We start from the raw sequence: 24542 nt of genomic DNA, 5'->3' as shown, positions 1-24542 counted from the left end.
CAGTGTTACCGATGGATATAAAATATATGCTGCCAACATTCAATTTTTCGTCCGATTACATCCAACCTGGGACAAAACTCTTGAACATCTCCACATCTGCAGCTCTTCTGCCAAACAGTAGTTACATGAAAACAAACTTTGTTTAAATATCTCAAAAACAGAATTTTTATTAATGCAGAGGCCACATTCCATCTGTCAGCGCCCGGCTGGACGTCAGAGGTCACGGCGTGCGCTCATGGCAGTGCATGAACGCACGCCGTGACCTGAGCGCCCGGCTGGACATCCGAGGTCACGGCGTGCGCTCATGCACCTTCGCCGGCGAGGGCTGCTGGAAGCCGCGTCTCGCATGGGAAGCGCCCGATCCGCCCCGGGCTGCTGAAGCCGCACTCGCTCTCGCCGCCGGCTGCCCCCGGGAGGAGGGGAGAGAGGCCTGGGGCTGCTCCGGAGACCGGCACCCATGGACGTGGCCAGGGCAGGTGAGCGGGGGCTGGGGGAAAGTTTGCCCGATCCTGTTGAGTGCAGGTTTTATCAAGCACATCCTTTTCTTTTGCTTAAAATTGCTTAAAGTTGGGATCCACTTCCTGGTACCTGTCATTTCAAATGTCATTTGAAATGACATTTGAAATGACAGGTACCAGCGCACCCAGGATACTGTATAGGCGCTGTATAGCGCTCTATACAGTAAAATGGATTGCGCTTCATGGACGCTTCTTGGACGCGCTTTGGACGCGACTTGCATTTGCATGCCATTTAAATACTGTATCGAGTGGTATGTAATCCGAACTGTGCGCGCGGCAAATGAGCAGGCGCCCAGCACTGCCGCGTCCTTACTGTATCAGCCTGTATGTCTTTTATTTCCATGTGTCTTATGTTTTTTATTTTCATATATATGGGTTTGTTTTTTTATAATTATATCTTTATTAAGATTTTAATATGATACAATAACATAATGCAATAATGATTGTAGACAGGTATAAATCAATACAAGCAACAGTACCAGCAAACCTCGCTATCAATCATCAATCCTATAAATTAGGAGGAAACACATAGGAATTTACTTTTTAATAAGAAAACAAGTAATATACCAAATGTTAATTTAAAAAATAGACTAACCCTCCTACATTACTGAATTCCCAATCCAAGTTCACTACTTTTATTTGTAATAAAAGCGTCCAAGTGCAATGGGTCAGTGAACATAAATTTATTGGACTGGAAACTGATGAAACAAATACATGGGAACTTTAGAAAGAAGGATGCCCCTAAAGCAATAACTTTACTCCTTAGTAAAAGGAAATGTCTCCAGTGCGCCTGGGTAGGACGGGAGGACATCAGGAAAGACCCAAATATTTTGTCCACAGGAGAAGGACTGGACTAGGCAGGATAGGGCAAGGATTGGACAGGACAAGACCAGAGAAGACAAGATAAAATTAGACAAGGACAGGACTAGAACAAGCAACAATAATCAAAATGAAGGCCCAAACAAGGCAAAAGGCTGGGCTAGGTGAACTTAGAAGGCTTGAAGACCGCAAGGCAGGAAGGCCCAAGAGGCCTCAGAACAAGGCAGGAGGCTGCAGTAGGCTGCAAGGCAAGAGCAGCCAGGTTAAAGGAGCCAAGTTGACTCGATGAAGAGGCAAGGAGTGTATGGAGATGCTGGGCTAAATAGGCCTGGAGCTGCTGCATAATGTGATCAGCAGGGAGGCCGCTAGAGCAGCTGTGAGCAAGGCTCCCTGGTGACCTCTGCTGGCCGGTGGGGGCTGTGCAGCAGGCAGAATCGTGACAACTTGCAAGCATGGAAGACCTAATCCTGTCATCGCAGCCTGCCACTAGGACTTCTAGCATTTCACATTACCCATTTCGCCATTCACTCTGGCAGCTCCAACACTAGAGCTGAGTTACTGAACGCAGCACTTTAAACACTTAAGCACATGCGGCTGGGTTGTGCTTCTGAAATACTTTCACTTTTTTGTAAACTAAGGGTCTTCTGTGCCATTCCATTACCTCTTAAAGTCCGTTACTGTTTTAACCTTCATCACCTTTTCTATTTTTTGTTTGGAGCCCGCCGGCTCCCCTGCCTCCCGGAGGCAGCTGCTCGCGAAGATGGATGCCTGCACGGGCGAAAGCAGCCCCTCTGTGTGCAAGTGGGCCGCTCAAGGCGTGACGTCACGACGTTTGGCGTCACAGCATGTGACGTCACGTCTTGAGCGGCCCAATTGCACGATGTCTCCAGTGCGCCTGGGCAGGACCGTCTCCACCGATGTCCGTCTCCGGAGGGGGGCTGCAAGAAGAGTAAGTCGCTTTGTTGCTTTACACTGGCTCCAGACTGTATGTAAATCGAATAAAAAGGCATCCTCTATGTTTTGTTTGTTGATCCTTATTTCTACATTAATACTTTCAGGTAGCTGATTGCCTCTATCATATCTCCCCCGTCTCTGCTCTCCTCTAGGATATATATATAGTTTCATCTTTAATTCTTATCTTATAGGGCTTTTGGTGCAGACCTTGCAACATTTTGGTAGCACTTCTCTGCAGAGAATGGATGGGCACCGACCGATGATGCAGTGGCAGCGCCGGGATTCCATCCACTTTCCGGCGTCTCGGCCATCGCTACCTCACCCCCCATACTTTGTTGTCTATCCCTCAACCAGTTTCCAACCCAGACCGCTACTTTTAGCCCCCGCCCTTGACTGCTTAAGTTCACTTCTGAGCCTCCTTCCGTGTGACTATATCGAAGGCTCTGCTGAAAGCTGAGTAGACCACATTCAGCTCCTGCCCCCAGTCTAGTTCTCTGATTACCCAATCAAATAAATCCATCAGATTCACCTGATATGATCTTCTCCTGGTGAAACCAGGCTGCCATGGATCAGATTTAAGATGCTTCCTTATCCTTTCTTTCAGAAGAGTCCCCAATAACTTTCCCACTACCAGTCTATAATTTCCACCTGCCTCCCTGTTACCACTTTTATAAAGAGAGGACTTATATCCACCCTTCTCTAGTTCTGAAGAGGCCCATTTCCAATCCCTTCTTCGGTTCATACTGAACAGGAGTATTTGTTTAGCATTTCTGTTTTTCACTTGCCCCCTTCTCACATTTCTAACTCACCACCTCTTAACTGACAAACCTTGTAACTTTGCTTTCTCTCTTTAGCTATTTTTCCTTCAACAAGTTTTTTTTGCCATCCTGACTGCTTTCTCCACCTCATTGAGCTTTACCAGATACTCCCTCCTTTGCTCCTCTTTCTGAGAACCCTTGTAGTTTTGAATGCTAATCTTTTTTGCCCTTACTTTTACAGCCATCTCTTTTGAAAACCGTTATCGATCTTTTTCTTCTTACATATACTTGTTTCCTTAACATAGATGGTTGTTGCTCTTTCCATAGCTCCTTTTCTTTAGCTCACTGTTCTTCCACTTTACCTACCTCCTCCAAAAGGTTATTCTCAATTTTACCAACGTCAGCATTTTTTAAATCCAGGACTCTGACCTTCTGCATAACTCCTTTCCGCCTTGATTACGATATCAAACCACACCAGCTGATGTTTGCTGGTGCTCAGGTGGGCCATCTTCCCATTGTGTCAAATAGTATATTTCTGTGTGGAATTATCTACATTTTTTTTAAATAAATGATCCCCAAAATCCAGGGGGAATCTAGATGGCGCCCTGAACAGACATGCGAGTTTGAGCTCCTGGGACTTCCCTGCAATTTTTCTTGGCTTACTTGCTGCTCACCTTCCCCTATGGCCATGGGCAAGAGGAAAAGTGTTATAAGAAGATATAGGGACATCCCAGCAAACTACCAAACTGGAGTTCTCTACCTTCCTACTTTTGCCGACATCGGAGGTCGACTTAGCTGTCTCTGGGGCTGCCGGATCGTTGACGGCTGAGGCTTCTCTCAACCCCGTGGATCAGTTGATGCCGAAGCCCACTGGTTCTGCCACCTGTGCGATGGCCGAGATTCCGGAAAGTGAATGGAATCCCGGCGCTGCCACTGCATCATCAGTCGGCGCCCATCCGTCCTCTGCAGTGACTGGATCACAGCGAGACATGATGGAGGATGATCATCTTTTCCGGAGCCCAGATAGACCAGCTGGAGGAGGAGCAGCGGCTGCAATCTCTGTATTGCGTGAAGGTTCCTTGCTATCAGGGATCAATGGTGCTGGCTTGTAGGAGGTCCAAAAAGTTATCTCCTCACCCCGGGATAGAACTGCATTGTCCAAACCTGTTTCTGAGCCGCTAGACAGTCTTTGGTCTGCAATGGTGACCACAGAACAGTCTGTCTCTTCCCTGGTAACCGTTACCCTTGATATACATTCTAAATTTCAAAATTATGATATGCGTATCTCATCCTGCAAAACTTCTGTTTCAAATTTGAAGGCATCTGTTTCTCAAATTAAAAATTTATAAGCTAAACAAATTGTGGATCTAACATGTGCATGTTATCTACATGTTATCTAAGCTGTATAACCTGCATTGTCTGACCTGCATGGTACACTACTTACACCTCTTACTCTACCTAATCAGCTTTGTGCCCTTCCCTCAGTGCCCTTCCCTCAGTTTTAACTCCTTGATACCTTAATCCCCGCCTTGTACTACCCTATATCCTCTCAGTTTCCTTTTTACCTACCCCCTCTCCCTCCCTCCTCCTTTTGCCTACTCACCCACCATGACCACACAACACATCAACCGCATCCACCTCCCCCACAACAGACGCCCCCATTCCCATCCCACCCCCCCCCCTACAAATCCCTCCTCCCTATCCTCACTACCCCCCTCAACCAATTCCTTGGACTCACTACCCTCTCCATCATTCTGTTCAACGCCCAATCACTCTCCAAAAAAACCCCCATCTTAAATGACCTCCTCACTGACACTAAGCCAGACATCTGTGCGATCACGGAAACCTGGCTCAAAGAAACAGACATTGTCCTCCTGAACCAGCTACCTACACAATCCTACGAATTCCTATCCATTCCAAGACCCAAGAAAAGAGGAGGTGGCATCCTCCTAGCCTTCAAGAAACACCTTAATCTCAAACTCTCACACACCACATCACCCTCCAAGCTAGAAATTGGCCTCTTCAAAGCCCCCTCACTGCAAATTTGTCTCATTTATGCCCCTCCTGGATCCATCGAATGGGACCCCTCCCCCTTAATTGAATTCTTATCTGCCAACATAAACATTGAAATCCCTTCCATCATACTAGGAGACTTCAACCTCCATGTCGATGCCACCCCCCTTACCCCTTCTTGTGAGGCATTCCTTACTGCACTCCAAGCTCTAGGCCTTAGACAAATTGTTGCCTCCCCCACCCACCAAGCTGGTCACTCCCTTGACCTCATATTCATCAACCACTGCTTCCTACCATCCCACCCCCCCCACCTGCTCCCCTGTACCTTGGTCCGACCACTTCCTCATAAAAGCCCTCCTCCCCCTTAACTTCCCCACTACACCCACTCCCTCAAACAACACCACCTTCACCTTCAGGAAACCCTGCTCTGGAGATGAACTGGCTCTTGCCATTTCCAACACCTCCACTAGCCTTGACTGCTCCAGTCCAGAGACTGCCATCAAATCCTGGCTCAGCATGACTCTTGAAATTGCTGACAAACTATGCCCCATCTCCAGACGTAACATTACCCAACCCACAAAAAATCTTCAACCCTGGTACACGACTGAACTAAGATCCCTAAAAAATACCCTCAGGCAGCGAGAGAGAAGCTGGCGTAAAGCCCCCTCACCTCAACTCGCCTCAAGTTTCAAAACTACCCTTCACCAATATAGAATAACCACCCTCAAAACAAAAAGAGACTACTTTTCAGCTAAGATCCACCAATACATGTACAACCCGAAAGCCCTTTTCAATTATGTTGCCAACCTCACCAAATCCTCTCAGCCCACTATCCCTGAGAATGATGCATCCACTAAGAGCGAAGAAATCGCCCAGTATTTCCTCACAAAAATCACCAACATCCTCCGCAGATTTCAACACCCTTCTCCATCTACCTCCCCTTCCCCCTCCCCCTCCCTCCAACCTTCCCCCACTTCACCCACCCTCCAAACCCTTGACCTGACTTCCGCTAAAGAAGTGGAATCTATTCTCAGAAAACTCAAACCAGCTTCCCACCCTTCAGACACCATTCCCACAAAATCCCTCCTCTCCATCCCGAATACTATATCCAAACCCATCGCAGACATCATAAACTCCTCCCTCTCTTCAGGCTCTGTCCCAGATGCTCTCAAACAAGCTATTGTCAAGCCCCTCCTAAAAAAACAAACACTAGACCCTAAAGATCCCGCTAACTTCCGCCCTATCTCTAACCTGCCCTTCCTATCCAAAATTATGGAAAAGATTGTAAACATCCAACTTACAGAATATCTAGAAAGCAACAACATTCTGCATCCAGCCCAATACGGCTTCCGTAAATACCTCAATACAGAAACCCTCCTGCTCTCCCTCACGGACCACTTACTCATAGGCATGGACCGAGGCAACTGTTACCTCCTCGCCCTACTCGACATCTCAGCTGCCTTTGATACCATCAACCACAACCTCCTCATCAACCGGCTATCCGAAATAGGCATCTCAGGCCTAGCCCTACTATGGTTTAAATCCTATTTATCTAACAGAAAGTTCTCCGTCAAGATAGGAAACGCCAACTCCACACTCTACCCCTTGTCTCAAGGTGTCCCACAAGGCTCCTCCCTCTCCTCCACCCTTTTCAACATTTATCTCACACCTCTATGTCAGCTCCTCACAGACCTCGGCCTCAAATTCTACCTCTATGCAGATGACGTTCAAATCGTCATTCCCATTCACAACTCTCTCTCAGATGCCCTTGCCTTCTGGAACACATTTATTTATTTATTTATTTATTTAAGGTTTTTATATACCGGCATTAGTATGCAAACATCATGCCGGTTTACATTGGAACTAAAAAGGAGGAAAGGAAATACAATGAACAGGGGTATTGGGAGGGGGCATAGCATAGGCTGCAGAGGAGATAAAGGCAAGGAAGCGGACAGTAAACTGTAAATTGCCAACATAAATGACTTCCTCACCAACATCCACCTCGCTCTAAACTCCTCCAAAACAGAGCTGCTCCTTATCTCTCCTCATCTCCCTCCCAAACCACCGATCTCCAACGATCCAGCTTTCAACGTCATAACACCCCAACCCACAGTAAGAGACCTTGGGGTTATCATAGATCAACAACTCAATCTCAAAAAACAGATTAACTCCATCCTCAAAGAAGGTTTCTTCAAGCTTCACATCCTGAAGAAACTCGGACCCCTCCTCCACTATCATGACTTCCGCACCGTCGTCCAAGCCACCCTTTCCTCAAAGCTGGACTACTGTAATGCCCTCTTCCTCGGCCTACCCTCCTCCACCACCAAGCCCTTACAAATGCTCCAGAATGCCATCTCCAGGGTCATCACCAACTCAAGGAAAGCTGATCACATTACCCCTATACTCAAAGAACTCCACTGGCTCCCCATCGCATCCCGAATTCTCTTCAAAATTCTAACCATAGTGCACAAGTCCATCCACTCGCACAATTCCAATTGGTTGGATGAACCCTTTCGTCCTATACGCACTGAACGACCCACTCGCACTGTCAACAAAGGCACCCTCTCCATTTCCCCTTTGAAAAAAGCCCACCTCTCCTCTACTAGGGACCGTGCACTATCCATTGCAGGCCCTAAACAATGGAACGCCCTCCCTACCACTCTCAGGCTAGAGCCATGTTATGCCAAGTTCAGAAAAAAACTTAAAACATGGCTCTTCCGACAAGCCTACCCTGATTAAGTACACTGACTTCCGCAAGTATCTTGCCTACGCCTTGTATATTCCTGTAAATAGTCCGTTGCAGTTTTATTTATTGCTTTAATTCCTCCACCTCCTGTTCTTTGTATACTCCTCCTTGTTCGCCCTCCCTGTTCATTGTAATTTCTGCCTTTTAAGTTACATTGTAAACCGGTATGATGTATGCATACTAATACTGGTATATAAAAGTTTTTAAATAAATAAATAAATTTAAATAAATCTATCTCACGAAGGGTTGAAAACATGGAAAATTTCTCTAACAATCTGAATTTGTGTGTTTTAAATTTTCCTCAGACTCCATTGCTTTCACCTACTGAGATGTTTAAATCTTAAATGAAGGATGTGCTCTTAATTTCTCATTCAAAAAAATTCTTATTTACCTTCTACTAAGAAGAATATGAATAGAGGTGGACATAATACTTCTGTGGTCATAACTGGAAAATTCTGGAACACAATCCTTTTCCAGAGCTACTCTGTTGGTTTTATTTGATTTTTTTTTTGTAGGATTGAAACCATATTCTTGGTTTATTTTTTTTTTCACCAAGAGGATTTTTTCATGGGAGGGAAAATTTGGATAGTCCCAGATTTAGCTAGGGCGACGCAGGATCGAAGGTCACATCCTTGGGGGTGTGAAGGGGTGAGATCGGAGGTCACATCCTTGGGGGTGTGAAGGGGTGAGATCGGAGGTCACATCCTTGGGGGTGTGAAGGGGTGAGCCTTCATCACCAGCACAGCAGCCCACCTGAGGGAAGGAGGAGAAGCTGCCAACCCAGGGTAGTAACAGGCATCACTAGCTGCAATACTAAGCCCAAAGGAATCACGGGGTGGAGGCAAAAGGGGCGTCTCTGCAGGGGAGGGAGTCAACCCAGTGGATAGGCCCTCCCCAACCAAGTGAGACACCTTGGAATGCCTAGTGGCAGGAAAGGGGCCAGTTCTCCCAGGAGGAATCAGGGCAAGTGCCGGAAGGATCCGCCCAGGGAGGGGAGGAGCTAACAGGGCCCCCCCTCCCCCCGGAGATGAAAAGGAGGAGATGGAATTCATTCCAGCAGGAGAGAGCCAGGAGGAGGAAGGAATCAACTACCCCTCAGGAAGGGAAGAGTCAAGGGATTTATAAGCGGGAGAAGAAAGGAAACTGCTAGCAGGTGCGGCACACTTTCAGAAGGGAAAGATATTTGTGGGAGGCTGCGGCAGGGCTGACCCCCAGCCAAAGCACTCGTTAGGGACCGTCAAGCCCTATCACGGGCGGGAGGTGTTTAAACCTGCTCAGCTTGGGGTTTTTTTGTGTCTGTTGCCTTGCAAAGCTGTGTGCTGAGCAGTGCTATAATTCAAAAGGAGAAAAACTGTTTTCTTTCCCTAGAAAAAGGACTGTGATTTACCACAAGGTTTTTGTTTGTGGTTGCTGCTTTGCAAACCTGCGTGCTGAGCAGTGCTGTAATCCAAGGGAAGAAAAGAGCCATTTCAGACCTTGGGGAGGAAGGCCTACCAGGAGGCAGGCCCTGAACGAGAAAAGAAAGACGTGCCCATTTGCTGAAAGGTAGAAGTCCTGTCAAGTGCTCTGAGGAAGAGGAATTGCACACTCCCTGTCTTTTCTGGGCTGCCTGTGGACAAAGAGTGGGTTGGTTTTTTTTTTTTTATTTTTAGCCTCGCACAGAGGCGCATGGACTTGTATACACCTTTCCCTTCAATTTTCGTCAAAGAAGGCCCGGGTGTTCTGCAACGTGGAAGAAGAGGCGGACGTCCCAGCTGTGTTCCAGCGGACTGGGGGTATCGGACGACCGCGGCCCCTTCACAGGGGGGGCCCACCTGCACTGTCAGACACCCCTTGTAAATGTTTGGCAGTTTTGAATTCTGTTAGACACGTTTTCTTTCACCCCCATGCAGTTTGAGGGATTTCACTGATGCCAGATGCAATGCTGCTTCCCAGCCCTTATGAAAAGGCAGTGCATGTTCAGGGCGCGACTGTACAATGTTCATTTTGTTTCTAATTTGTAGGTCTATGCCCTAAGACCTTTTTCTTTCCCTCCAATATCTGAGATCTTTGGGATGTTCTGCTAGTTTTATTTCGAATAATTCTCTTATTTCTTGTATTCTTCTACTTTTGTATAACCTCTTTTTTTTTCTTCCCAAATATTTGTATATTTAGATTATTGTTTAAATTCAAATGAAAATAAAGTTTAAAAAATCCCCCAAATCCATTTATCGCTCATGTTAAATGAATCAAGGTCTCGGAGACATCTGACATTGGAAGGCTATATAAGAAAGACAGGAATCTGCCCTGGAGGGACACTGAAAAGTGCTAAACTGCACTTCCAGAACCAGGCCAGACCCACAGGTATAATTAATGCAATTAGGCAGCCGCTAGCTAAATTCTCTTAAAACTGAAAGAAATCGCAACAGAAACAATTTTTAATAGCAAAAAAAAAAAATCTCAACCAAGAAATCTTTAAAGCAAGAAAATATCAGAAAAAGCAGTTTCTAAAAGCAAGCAGGTAACAGCAAAACAAGAACATGTGTAATCATTCCTGAAATCTTCTTCATATACAGTGCTTAGCAGAAGCTCGGGTGCAGCCTTAACATCTGATCCTGAGCTCAATATGGTGGCCTCATAAAAGAACATTTAAATATGGTCTCATTTTCCACCATACTAAGTAAATGTGCAAATCAATGTACAGAATGCTAAAGCAAGACATGCTAATTACTTTTTTTTTTACCTTAACTATAAGCAGTAAGTTAAGATTTTCTTATACATTCAAGATCCTTGCCAGGAAACCTTATATAGTTGTGCTCATAAGTTTACCTACCCTTGGCAGCATTTGTGAGATGTGTAGCATTTTAAGAAAACATGAGTGATCAGACAAAACGCGTCTGTTATTCTTAATGTGTTTCAAATTAAACTATTTTATGCATCACAGAATAGCACAATCATTAAACAAACCATAGCAATAAAGGACATAATAAAATGGTCCTGTTCAAAATTTTGCCCAACCTTATTTTATTTATTTATTTAACAGTTTTTTATACCGACCTTCATAGTAGATAACCATATCGGATCGGTTTACATTTTAACAAGGGAAAAACTAAGGTAACAATTCTGGTTAATAATAGATAACAAAGGAAAAGGAATAAGTCAAAGTTACAATCAACAAGGAATGGAAAAAACTTGGAGGCTTAAAGACAAGCTGGAAGGAAGATAAAGGCAGGTAGAATAAATATAACGTGATACGAATAAATTAACGGGTTAGAGCATATGCTTTAACCTGGAGGTGCCAGTGTCCATTGTTCAGGAGGAAGTGTGTCTTAATATCGTGCATTGCCCCCTTTTGCATCAATGACGGCTTGCAGTCTTTTGTCATAGTTGTGAATGAGTCCCTTTATTTTCTCATGTGGTAAAACTGCCCATTCCTCTTAGCAAAAAGCCTCCGGGTCCTGTAAATTCTTTGGTTTTCTAACACGACCTGCATGCTTGAGTTCTCCCCAAAGTGACTCAGTGATATTGAGGTCAGGAGACTGTGATGGCCACTGCAGAACCTTCACTTTCTTCTGCTGTAGCCACTGAAGGGTCGACTTGGCCTTATGTTTCGGAGCTTTGTCATGTTGGAAAGTCCCAGTGCGCTCCATGCGCAGCTTCCTGGCTGATGAATGCAAGTTCTCCTCCAGTATTTTCTGATAAGATGCTGCGTTCATCCTGCCATGAATTTTGACTAAATTCGCTGTGCCACTGCGGCTCGCACACCCCCAAGACAGCAGAGATCCGCCTCCATGCTTCACGGTAGGAATGGTGCGCTTTTCTCTTCATAAGCTTATTAACATAAGATATGCCATACTGGTTCAGACCGAGGGTCCATCAAGCCCAGTATCCTGTTTTCAACAGTGGCCAATCCAGACTACAAGTACCTGGAAAGTACCCAAACATTACATAAAAATCTCAAGCTACTATTGCTTATGAATTACCATCATAGCAGTTCATGGGCCTTGTTGACTCCTCTCCAAATATAGCATTAATGGTTGGGACCATAACATTCAGTTTTGGTCTCATCACTCCAAATTATTTTGTTCCAGAAGTTCTGAGGCTTCTCTAGGTGCTGTTGGGCAGAATGTAAGCAGGCCGTTTTGTGGTGTTGATGCTACAATGGCTTTTTTCTGGCAGCTCTACCATGCAGCCCATTTCTGTTCGAGTATCTCCTTATTGTGCATGCTGAAACACCCCCAACGCTTTGTTTCAGAGAAGCCTGTAGTTCAGTAGAAGTTGCTTGTGGGTTTTTCTCTGCATCCTGACAAATTTTCCTGGCCGTTGTGTCTGAAATCTTTCTTGGTCTACCTGACCATAGCTTGGTACTAACAGAACCCATAATTTTCCACTTCTGGATCAGAGTCTGAACAGTACTGACTGGCATTTTCAAATCTTTGGATATCTCTTTTTATATCCTTTTCCTGATTTACAAATGCATCCCTTTTTCGGTAGTCCAAGGGCACACAAAAGAATTTCTCTTGGGCTATCTCCTTTTGCCACTTCCCCAATTTTAACAAGTCCCAAGGAGTGGATTCTTTCTATGGGGGAAAGGCTTAATCTTTTAGGCCCAATGGTGAACGGGAATCCTCCCTGAACTGGGTCACTGTCCCCTTTGGTGATGTTAGAACTGTAGAAAGAGGCAGGCCACGATGTGGGTGTTCAAAAGAAACTTTACTTTGATTTGGACATTTATTTAATTTCTGCAATCGATGTTTTACTTGTCTTACCTCACATCTGAGTTCAATCCCTTCCTCACTCCGTGCAGTGTCCTTAGTGCTACTTTCTAGGAGCCGCTCACCCCCTTTTCTTGTCTGCAGGGCAAGGGTCCCAGCCAGGAAGGGAAACCTATTCAGGGGAGAACCCTAAATCCCCAAAACAATCTCACATCTGCAGTCCAACAGAATCCCAGATGTTCCCAGCTTGTGTCCTGCGTTCCCCGGGGTGGAGATGCGGTTGGGGGTCTCCAACGTGATTATGAGCTCTTCTCTTATAGATTCCTTCTGTGCTTTGACTTCTTAGGGGAAAAGGTCCGTGTCTGGGTACCAGCAGGGCTTTTACCACCCAGCCAAACAGTGAGGAGAGGGTGGTACAAAAACCTCCTCACCACTGGGTGAGGAGTCACTGAAGTCCTCTCACTGGATGGAAAGGAATAACCAGGTCTTTTCCCTTCTGTCCTTCGGTTCTGGGGGTTGCCTCACTGGCAGGAACAGGATTACACCTGGGCACAACCAAAATCCTGAAAATCTTCTTATTAAAGTCCTTTTTACTATCAGGAAGGGATAACCCCTACCAGGCAAGGGGTGCACTGGAATTGGGCAATCTCCCAACCAATAACAGCGCAGGAGCAAAAACCAGCTCCTCTCTCAACAGCACCCAAACTAAACTAACCACACTCACTAAGGCTCAGACCCCCACTTCTGGACAAGGACTGAACCATTGCAGGCATCCTCAGGAGAAGGTGCTGCAAGGAATGATCTGTCCCTCCTAGCTGTTACCTACTATGCAGGGATCCAGGGCCTGCTAGTGAGAGACCAAGGGTTCCCTCATAAAGTTGAACTACTTTTGCTCACAGATCCTTTGACAGTTCTTTTGCTTTCCCTAAGCTTCAGTAACCACCGAAGTCAGTGCAGCCCTAGATGAAATGCACAAGGGTTTCTCAAGAGCTAAGAAACTCATTGACTATTTATACACAGACACCAATTACAATCAAAGAAAGCACAGGCGTGTGGCACATTTAAAACTAATCGGAGAAAGTTCTTTTTCACTCAATGCACAATTAAACTCTGGAATTTGTTGCCAGAGGATGTGGTTAGTGCAGTTAGTATAGCTGTGTTTAAAAAAGGATTGGATAAGTTCTTGGAGGAGAAGTCCATTACCTGCTATTAATTAAGTTGACTTAGAAAATAGCCACTGCTATTACTGGCATCAGTAGCATGGGATAGACTTAGTTTTTGGGTACTTGCCAGGTTCGTATGGCCTGGATTGGCCACTGTTGGAAACAGGATGATGGGCTTGATGGACCCTTGGTCTGACCCATTATGGCATGTTCTTATGGATACCTACCCTTCATTGCCATCTCAACCTGTGTGTGTGCCAACTTGATTGTACATTATCAACCCAAACTTTCAAAGGTATGCAAACTTTTGAATAGGACTGTTTTTATTATTTCTTTCATTGCTATGGTTTGTTTAATAATTGTGCTATTCTGTGATGCATAATTGAATTTGAAACACACTAAAAACAACAGACGTGCTTTGTCTAATCACTCATGTTTTCTTAAAATGCTAAACATCTTACAAATTCTGCCAGGTATGATCACAACTGTACATTTGGTCTTAGTTTGGTAAAAAGAATGTTTTTGTGTGTGTGTGGAGGTTTTCCGCCTGCTCCTTTCTGCTTCCAGTTCAATTGGAGATAGTGTCTATTGGGCAATGGTACCAGAAGCCATCATCTACCCTTATTTTTCTAATTCCTCCTTCCCCCATTTAAGCCAAAAGTCATCGCAGCCCTCAGCCAAGAACTATGAATCATGACTCCCTCCAGAACCCAGCAAACACAAGCCCTAGATCTGGCTACCAGGTGTCAGTGTTGAGCAACTTCATAAATAGCCTCCCCGCCAGGGACTCTGAACGTCTCCCCCCTCAAACACCAACCAGCATCCGCAGCTCCAGGTCGCTCGGAGTGTAAAAGCCTGGCCCATCATCTGTATGGCAGTGCATAGCACTTGCCACTGAGCTACTGGGCTGGCCCAATTCTGTAAAATTTAAGATGATTTCTCTTCAGAATTTTTTTTTAGTTATAATTTTGCATTGGATGACAGAGCAAACTCACTACTTATACAGAGTTTGGGTCATAAAACAGATAAGATGCAACTTCTGAAGGCTCAGATCAGGAGTTTGTCTAATGCATATTATAAACATGTCTCTTTAATAAAAAATTTAAAATCTTCATTAGAGAGAGCTCCACATAGCCTCCAAATCTAATTCACCATTCAAATGTCAGATTCTTCATGCATATTTCATTTCAGCGTCTTTAATCGTCTCCTGGAGAATGTTTTCCCATTCACCTTACTGAGGAAACATCCCCCCCCCCCCCCAGCCCATATCCAACTTCTTAATCCTCCCCCAGCACCTACAAGACTGCTTCTGTATCAGACATTCACCCTAGGCAGATTACACTCTGGCCGAGAGCCCGATTCAAATCCATTCTTTTCTTCCGAAAACCAACATGCCACAGCATCCTCTACCAATCACTAGGGTAAATACCACAAGCCTGTGTGGGCCAAATTTCTGCTTCAACCCACAATATGTTATCTGTTATCCTGAGGCTGCTGAAAGGGAAGCTGCGGGTGCCTCAGCTCTGCACATTTACCGAACAGCGGAGCCTGCCGCTGGCTCCCAATGCAGCTAGCACTAGCAAGCATCTTCTGTGGTACTGGAAGGCCCCACTGAGGCTGCCGAACCTTGCATTTCATTTATTTAGTTATTTAAAAAGAAGATCTGTATTCCAGGATTACGGAAGGTTGCTTACGATGATGATGATTGATAATATTTTACTTCCAAACAGCTCCAGCTTGGTATGCAGCACTAGAAGAGGTTGCATCAATAGGTGATTACAGAACCGACGACTGGCATTAATTACATTTGATTACGGTTTGCCCTCTAGTGTACCTGCGTGACACGAGTCAAACAAACAAGCGCGTCCTGCGTGACGGCGGAAAGCATTACAGTATCCGCCGAAGGTTAATATGAAGTACCCTGCCTCCACAAGTTGGGGGTGAGTTTTCTTCTCCTGTATTCCCCCTCGTTGGCCTCAGACCTCCCCCTTTTCTCACCTCTCCAAACCCCTCTCCCCAACTATTAGGGACAAGACAAGTTTTATTAAAAGAGATTTTATTAGGCTGGCCCAGTGGACTGCTCATGTGGAAGGTCTCCGTTTGACTCCCAGATCAAGGCTTTTATACTCTGGGTCAGTTGGGCCGGGAGATGCTGCAGAGGCAATATTCTCAGCCCCTGGGGGAGGGGAAGTGGGGGGTAAAGAGGGAGTCATGGCCATAATTAAGGGTGACACCCAGTGGTGGGATCTGGAGCACAAGATACGGGTTCCCGAAAGAAGAGTTGGCAAAATGGCTCCTGGCCTCAGGACCACTGAACGGTGAAGGGGGAGGAGGAGTCTATTAACAGTGAGGGGAGGGGGAATCTATTAACAATGAGGGGAGGGAGAGTCTATTAATAGTAAAGGGAAACTCCATAGGTAGTTTGAGAATGAAGGCTCGTGGTGCCACAATTCCAGCCCTGGATCTGACTGAGCTGGCAGAAAAAGAAGAAACGAAGAACCACCAGACACCCCCTCCCCCCCCCCCCAAAAAAAACCCAGAATATTATTTGCTATACATAGCACTACCCAAGACTGAGCATTTAACGTGCTTAACTCTGATGTTTGAATACAACAAAAGAATCGAATGTCTTTCTGTTTCTTTAACCTTGTTGTGTTGCTGTGCCTTTTCTTTCCCTATCCTGTCATCATCCTACCCTTTCCGAGCTTGTTAAAAATTCGGCAGCCTTCCCATCTACCAGATTATTGCCAGAATATTTCATTAATGACAACAGAGTTCCACAGCACCAAATTCCACTCACCCGGCCCAGCTGATCCCTACTCCTGATTCTCCCAGCATTTTCTTTCTATTGAAAAGTGATCCACAGAAAAAAAAACAACATATGGGAGTCAATGTTCAAAACTAAATGTGTATTTAAAGTTATTCGATCAGGCTTATCCGGTTAACTTAAATGGGATATTCAGCATGGCTATGCTGCTGAATATCTGTGTATATTTAAGTCCTTAGCCAGATAAGTGATATCTGGTTAAGTCAGATCTAACTTAACTGAATAACTTAACCGGATAAGTGTCTAAATCGCTAGCTATCTGGTTAAGTTATCCGGATAAGTAGTGCCGTCCCAATTCACCCACTGCCCACCCACTGTCTATCTGGCTATCAACTTAGCCGAAGAAGTGACTTACCCAGTTAAGTGGGGGCCGCTGAGTGTAGCCGGATATTCATCTATACTTATCCGGCTAAGCAGCGCTAAACATGCTTTGAATAGCAGCTTGCTATGAGGCTTGATTTTCAAAAGCTTAGCTGGGATTTGAGTGCCGAGTTTAAGGATTTACGTGTGGAATTTCGATATAAATTTCCACACCCATGAAAAGACATTCTGATGGGGGGAGGCATGTGACATGCTTTCAAAGGCGATGCATGGGACTGGCATGTCATTTGCACATTTGCAACTGGTAAAGTTGTATGCACTTACTGCGATGCACAGCAACCTGATTTTTTAAAGATAATTCGTGTTTTTTTATGTTTGAAAATCGAACCAGGGGGAGGGGGTAGTGTGTGCTTTAAATTGTGCATACAACATAATAGATGACGAGAAATATTGGTCCATCCAGGCTGCCCAGTTAGGAATAGCCTAGTGGTTAGAGCAGTGGCCTATGAACCAGGAGACCAGGGTTCAAGTCCTGCTGTCACTCCTTGTGACCTTGGGCAAGTCACTTTACCCTACATTGCCTCAGGTACAAAAACTTAGATTGTAAGCCCTCTGGGGATAGAGAAATACCTACAGTACCTGAATGTAAACCGGTGTGATATCTCAATTGAGATGAATATCGGTATATAAAAATAATAAATAAATAAATAAATGCTGTAAAGATTTCTCCCAGCTGCCACTCATAAAAGCTTCACCATTTACAGGATGTCTTGATTCTCTACCATTCTGGGCGGATGAGAGTACAAGATCCCAGACTTAATCTAACACCCAGGAATTCTCTCCCCCCCCCCCCCCAATCCATGTCTTGCCATCAAGCTGTGTAATCATCCAAACAGCTACTGAAACTAACAAGGCTATTGTGCAAATATCTGGCTGTGTTCCTAAGGTTTTACTGGAAACTCTGCTAGAGATTTGGGGGAGGTGAGTGAAAGGGAAGTGGGGGTGAGTGAAGGGAGGGGGAGAAGAGGAGAAAGCAGAGCACTTAAGAGAGGGTAGGGAGGGGGGTGGGGAAGGGGTGTAGAAGTGTGTCACAGACACACACAAATCCACCCACCTATAACAAACTAAAACAAGAAAAATAGTAAACCTAACAAAAGTAAAATGCTACAAAGGTTTTACACACCTACGGCAAAGCCAGCACCATTCTAAAACATTCTGGAATTCCTGCCCGTGACAATGTTGTCTCTGTCCTCCTTCAACCAGAGCACAATGAATGGGGTTCTAGTCATTCTACAAGGTTTCCTCTCCCATGCGGCCACAGCCGGATCTGTAGTTAGGACGGCTCTGAGAGGCCTACAGCTCGGATCAGACCGCCAAACCTTTTCTCGGATCAATGTAAAAGTGATCCGCAGGTGCTGCTGCCAATTTCCGAGTGCGCACAGGTCTCCTCCTCAGATCTGACCGCGCAGTGCGGTACTATTTATATTTCGGAAATATATGCTGGGCCCGCGGACTGAATACGGCCGTGCCGATCAGTGCGCAAAACGACAAGCAATGTGTTATCAAAAAAAAAAGGGGACAGCACGTGCCAAACACTCACCTGATACAAAGGCCACTTTTTCTCTCAAGATGGGCAGCACGTCACTAGCTTTTAAGCCGTCATTGCGAAAAGACCCTGGGGAAGAAGAAGAAAAGAAGGGCAATCAATTAGAAGCGAGCTTTCTTTACTGTAAATTGCATTCTGCGCCAAAAAGAAATAGGAAAGAAACTGGAAACATTCTTTAAAGCACACAGTTGAGGAGCTGATTTATTAAAAGCTCGCGCCAGTTTGCTCTGATGCTAGAACTGCACCAGTGTTTTCCCCCATTGAAACTTAAGGGAGGTTTTCTTTGTCAATAAATCTGGCGTGCAGCTTTAACGAATCAGCCCCTGTCTCTTTTGCTTCAGCTGTGGAACTCTCCGGGATGCACTAGCCAGCCATCAACAACTTTTGTAATTTTAGAGGCAGAAAATGAAATATGTCTGTTCTTTCATTGAGATAAAGTGTTCCTTGTCTGTACAGTTCAGGATAGATGTAGCTCATTCCACAACAGGCTCTGGTATTTCGGCGACTGTTGATCAACAAAAACGAAGCTCTCTGAAGGACATTATAATGCACCTGTCAGTGAGTGCCAAACACCCATCACAGCAGAGAGCTGCCTAGGACTCTGAAGCGCAAAATAGCGAAATACCCACTGAAAGGAAGGCTTTACAGCGCTTCTCTCTCTTCAGTGTTGTTTATTTACCACATCTCCATGAAGCACAAAGACGTAGACTGAAAATTCTGCTCAATAATCGTTGATTCTATAGCCCGCCTCTCCAAAAGCAGGGTTTTTGGAATCTCAGTCGTGATAATATAAGCCCAAGTGAATCGGAGTAAGATAATAACGTACATGGAAACATAGAAGATGTAGGCAGATAAGGACCATATGGCCTACCAGGTCAGCCTAGTTGCCCCACCTATACTACTCTGGCTAAGCATGTTTCCCAGCTGTCAGCCATGCAAGCCTAACCACCTACACTGCTCTAGCTCTGGTCAATAACCTCCACTAACCCCAACCCACTGTGCAAAGGTTCTCTCTCAATGACAAAGGTCTCCATTTGTGATTATGTGGCCCATTTGTACTAGTTTTTAATACGTGAGTAGTGAGTAAATAGGAAACTTGAAGCAAGACACCACTTGTTGCCCAGGGATTCCCAGAGTAACCTGCAACATTGCAGCTTGTGCCGCATAGTTTATAAAATACTAGGATTAACATCTCCGCATCTACTTATGCGTGCAAATGCTGTACTGCAGATAGCTTTGAAAGTTGGGCTCATACAAGACATCACAGAATATATATATTTCTTTTTATTGTTTTTCTTTTTTTTATCCACAAATTTAACAATCACAGCAATTACAATGCCAGACACAGAGGGAGATCTGTATGAACAGATCCAATGTACACCTCGCGCATCACTAAGACTTATATACAATCACAAAAACTTTGTTTAAATTATGTTATCAAATGTCGATTCATCCGGAGGTTCAATAAAAACTAGTACAACCATCTAACAGGGTCATTCATCAAAATGCGTTATGGCATTAATTCCCTAACGCCAGTGATAAATATGACATCGTGTGGCATGAATGCAAATTTATTCAAAAATCAATGAAAATGAGGGGCATTATCGCACCATGGATAGAGAGTTTATCAAACTAGAGCGAGTGAACATTTTAGAAATCTCATCTATGTGTGACTTTTCTCACTCCAAATCATGTCAAATCTTCACTGATGTGTACTGTGCTGTTTGTATGTCTCACTGTGCATGTAAAACTGGCCCCAAAACCCTAGACCACCACCAAATCTCACCTTGACTTACTAGCTGGCCCTCCTATAGTGGTATAAAGAGTTGATTACTATAAAAACCTTATAAAGAGTCAATCTCTCTCTCTCAGCAAAATTAATGAAATGCCTGTCTGGGCACTTTACAACTTGCAAAATACAAATATTGCAGGGTGTGATAACTTTAACACACATTGTAATACAATACCTATGCAAAGCACTAAGATGGCACACAATGTGGTAACGCTAAAATTATCATAGCCACACACCTTTTCCTTATTGTGGGCATTATTCACGCAAAAATTATCACATGTTGATAATTATCACAGATATATTACATTCCCATGAAGTCTGATCAGCCCAATGGGACCAAAAGGGATGCCCATGCGTTATCATTTATAGAAGACTGTCTACGAAGCATATATGTAAGATTTTCTACTAAGGCAATTTCAAAGCGCCAACATACTGTTGTAGGAGCAGCTTTCCAGAGCCTGGCAATTGTTACCCGTTCTGCATGGATCAAATGGTCAGCAAGTCGGCACTTTGCTTTGCTTCAGTTATGGTCATTCCATCTTCCCAAAAAACAGAGAGAGGGTTCCAGGCTGACCTCCCCTCCTAAAATACGCCTCATCTCTTGTCCAACCTGTTTCCAAAGTCCTCCACTAAAGGGCATGTCCACCATCCATGTAAATATGTGCCCACTTGCCCTCTCCAGCAAAGGTTTGATGCCCCCACCGAAATTTAGTATAATACCAGGAACCCATATACTCTATAGAGGAGTTTCACCATTAGTTCTACTCTCTTGCTACACAAGGAGATGTTAAGTGCCTTTTTCAATATAGTCCTCCAATGTACCGCATTTAAATCCAAATGTAGATCCCTATTTCACTGCGCTTCTAAACTGAGTGGCGATCTCTTGCTATCTGACAGTCCAACACTGCCTTGTAGAACTTTGAATTTCCTCACGGGCAATAACTTGTTGTACTGGACTGAGCGCCTTTCAGTCTCACCCTTTTCTCTCATAAGAACCCAATTCCTCCATCGACCTTTGCTTACAAAAACGCAGTCTCCCTTGGTATCTCATAATCCTCCACGGGAACCAGAAAGAATCAGAATATATATTTCTAACAATTCAGTTTAACTCTGCTGCTGACCACCTCCTTCTGTTTCCATAATGCTATGTCCTTTCATTCACCCCATCAGTGTTCAGCTCTAACAGACAAAACCTGTGAAATATTTGAAAAAAAAATGATGTGCAAATTACTTCAGTCCTGCGACTACAATAATTTATCTTCTGACAGTTCTGGAGTTTCATGCAGCAATTTACTCTACAATTAAGGCTAGTTACCAAGCAACTGGCAACTCAAAGACCATGCATTGCACATGCTACTTCTAAAACGTGGGGATAAAAATAGCCCTGGCTTTCAGAGAAACAACCGATTTGCTATGAATGCTGTACGATAACTGGGCCCAGACAACCCAGTGGCATGGCAGATTTGAACTTGGAAAAACACAGCTGGGGAGCAACCGAAATGTTATAATTTGCCTTTGAAGTGTACGGACACCAAAGAAGGCCACGGAGGGAATCTACAGTCTGTGGATGTTGAATCACTCTTAGCCCCTGCTGGTTGCTTTGTGTAACTACAAATATCCTAATGGCAGGTTCATAGCATCCAGCTCTTTTTTACCATGCTTGGCTAGTGGAGGGACAGAAGAAAGCTAAAACACTACATTTAAAACCAAAAAAGAAAAAATGTTGACATGAAGAGCACGAAAGCTCAGCACGGTTACGTATCTATATAAAAAGGTTGTCGCCAGAGAGATGTAAAAATATTCATAGCAAACGCAAAAAGCAACACAACTTAGGATTCTTTTCCGACTTTGCAGAAAATATTTGTAAAAAATACATTTTTTTCCCCATGGAATTTAATGGGAAAAGTTTCCCACAGCACAGGCGAGCACTGAATACAGCTATATTCACCCTTTTTGCTATAATGGAAAATCACACTCTCTTTAAATTAAAAAAAAAAGAAGGCAGTGTTGCCCAACTGGTGAATGTTGCCTCTTTCCGTCTTTCACGTGGAAATTCTCCCGGTCAAGTCTACAGTGACCAGCTGTACCAATTTTGCAGGGTATTTGCAAGCAGAAGTCGCAGAAGGGAATTTTGACTTTTCGCACATCCTCGGTCAGCCAGAAAATATGGAATTTAAGACGCAGCAATACCGTTATATTCGGTAAAATGCTCATGTACTTTTCCCTCAAATGGGTAGGGTAGGGAATGCCTTCATCTGCCAAAATAGTCTACCGATAGGAACTTCACATGTCTGGCTGAATAACTAATAATGACACACATGTACAAAAGGTCTTATTCGCAATTTAGGGACGTGATGCGCAGTAAGCGTTCTACTTAATGAGTCCCATGTGCCCTCCTACGCCTCTCCCCGTCCCACGCTTAGCTGAAAGCAAGGAATTGTCTTAACCTGAGTTTTCCTTTCAGCAAAGTTAAAATAAAATGTACTTGAAATAAACTCATTAAATGCATTTCAAACTCAAAGTTATATGAGGGCCGCACCAAACTTTCTTCAAAATAATCACTGCGCCTGGGTTGTCTTCTCCCTTCTCCTACCTCAGTCTTATTCCTGTTAGGCCTTTCTTTTTATGTCCAAAGCTCAAAACTATTTTATTCTTCTGGGCTGAACTTTTTAAATATAAGGCAAAGCACCTTCTATGTTGACTGAAATGCCCGATTCACAAGTCTTCCCTTCCAAAATCGCTCTTTAGCTGTTTGTTCTCCATGGATGGAGTGGCGCACTGTGTGGCAACACCCAAATTTCCCTCCAGCAGGGAGAAGGCAAAAAGAGAGAATCTGCAAAAATTTCAACCCTTATTTCAGCTCTGCAACGAAATGGAAATTAGGCACAGAAAGGGTAGGATGATTTCCAGGATAACGCTATCATTAGCATTATGCCATCATTATATGGTAATGATATTGTACAGGTGTTACACATTAATAACCTTTTCCATTAAACTTAGGGTTTGCTTTCAGTTTAATTACCAATTTGTGTAAAAGAGAAAAATGGCTGTTAATTGCATTTTGAAGGGAAACAAGAACGCGCACGTTTTCAGTAAAGCGCGGCCAAGGCAGGTGAAAGCAATCAGTGCAAAGGGATGCCCTCTCCAGAGCAAGCCCGGCGTGGTCTCGATTTTCTGCCACTTGGATGCATCTGTTGCTCACCTAGAAACCTGCCAACATGCCATACGTGCACATCACATTGCAGTCGCTTTGTCTTTTAGAACCTCGTGCCTCCTCCTGGTGGGTGGAAACGCGGTATCTGACCCACTGTGTAAGTGATCCAGGGGAGCTCCACGTTTCTCTTCTTTTGAAAATAAAAGTGGGTCATCGTACCTTTTGGAGGGACGGTGTCTTCCACCTACCAGATCAGAACTGGCAACTCTGCGCGTAATGTTCGTGCTAATCAGAAATGTAGGCTGCATGCCTTGTCAGGTCACTACCCAGACAGGCTTAGGGGCTACGGCGGCACTAGTCAACCCGAGATTCCTCGCGGTCCTCGCTGTGCGTGTTTCTGATGCAATACACGTTTATTTATTTATTTAAATTTGGGGGTGGGGCTGCTTTGCATTTTTTTTTTTTTTTTTACAGTCACGCTACCAAACCCATATCACTGCGTATCAAGACTGAACTGGGACAGTCGGTAATGCGCTCCGGAAGGACTTCAGCCAGAAAAAACCATGGCAACAAATACATCAAGTCCAAACAGTGCACTAAAAGCCTTAAGTCCGTGCGCCAGATACTGTCTCCTCGTTCAGAGACTTAGTGAAGACAAAAGTTTGCCTTCATTCAGGGGCTGGATTACTACAATAGGTGGACATATAGTTTGCTACTGTAGGTGTCAAGTTAGAGCCGATCCAAGGCTAACATTTGTCTTCTCCCTCTCTCTCCATCCTTTCTCTCAGATATACAGACCCCCAGGGTCACTGCAACATACCCTGCTTCTTCCCCTGCTTCTAGGGTCTGCCAGCGCTTGCCAAAAAAAAAAAATCCAGCAGTTTGTGCCCACTTCACAGCGCAACGTCCCCTTCCGCTTGCAGCTTCCCGGGGGGGGGAGGGGGGCCATTAGAGAGGCTTATTCCTCCTTGTTGCCTTCCCTGGGACATTAAGGACTGGCAGGCGTTTCTTTTGCTAATTGCAAAGATTGCTATTCCTTGCACGAGGTAAGCTGGCAAGAGGAGGCAAGCGCAGCCTTTTCCATATAAAAACAGTTAGGCCCCAGAGCTTGGCAAGGCGACGAGTGACTGGACAGCTTTGATGAAGGTATGGCCACCTACGCGGGCTACACCCGCTC

At 44.7% G+C, this 24542-nt stretch overlaps 1 protein-coding gene across 2 annotated transcripts in view; it reads right to left on the bottom strand.

The window, feature by feature from the left end:
• The window catches only part of KALRN (kalirin RhoGEF kinase), a 1195491-nt gene that overhangs the window by 839350 nt on the left and 331599 nt on the right, over positions 1-24542 (bottom strand). For both annotated transcript variants that reach the window (XM_029605245.1, XM_029605240.1), the window contains exon 2: positions 18414-18488. In XM_029605245.1, coding sequence (XP_029461105.1) covers positions 18414-18488 — 75 coding nt within the window. The remainder of the gene's footprint in view (positions 1-18413; positions 18489-24542) is intronic.

This window comes from Rhinatrema bivittatum, chromosome 6 (genome assembly GCF_901001135.1).
Source record: "Rhinatrema bivittatum chromosome 6, aRhiBiv1.1, whole genome shotgun sequence".
NCBI lineage: Eukaryota > Metazoa > Chordata > Amphibia > Gymnophiona > Rhinatrematidae > Rhinatrema > Rhinatrema bivittatum.
This window is presented reverse-complemented; position numbering and strand designations above follow the sequence as displayed.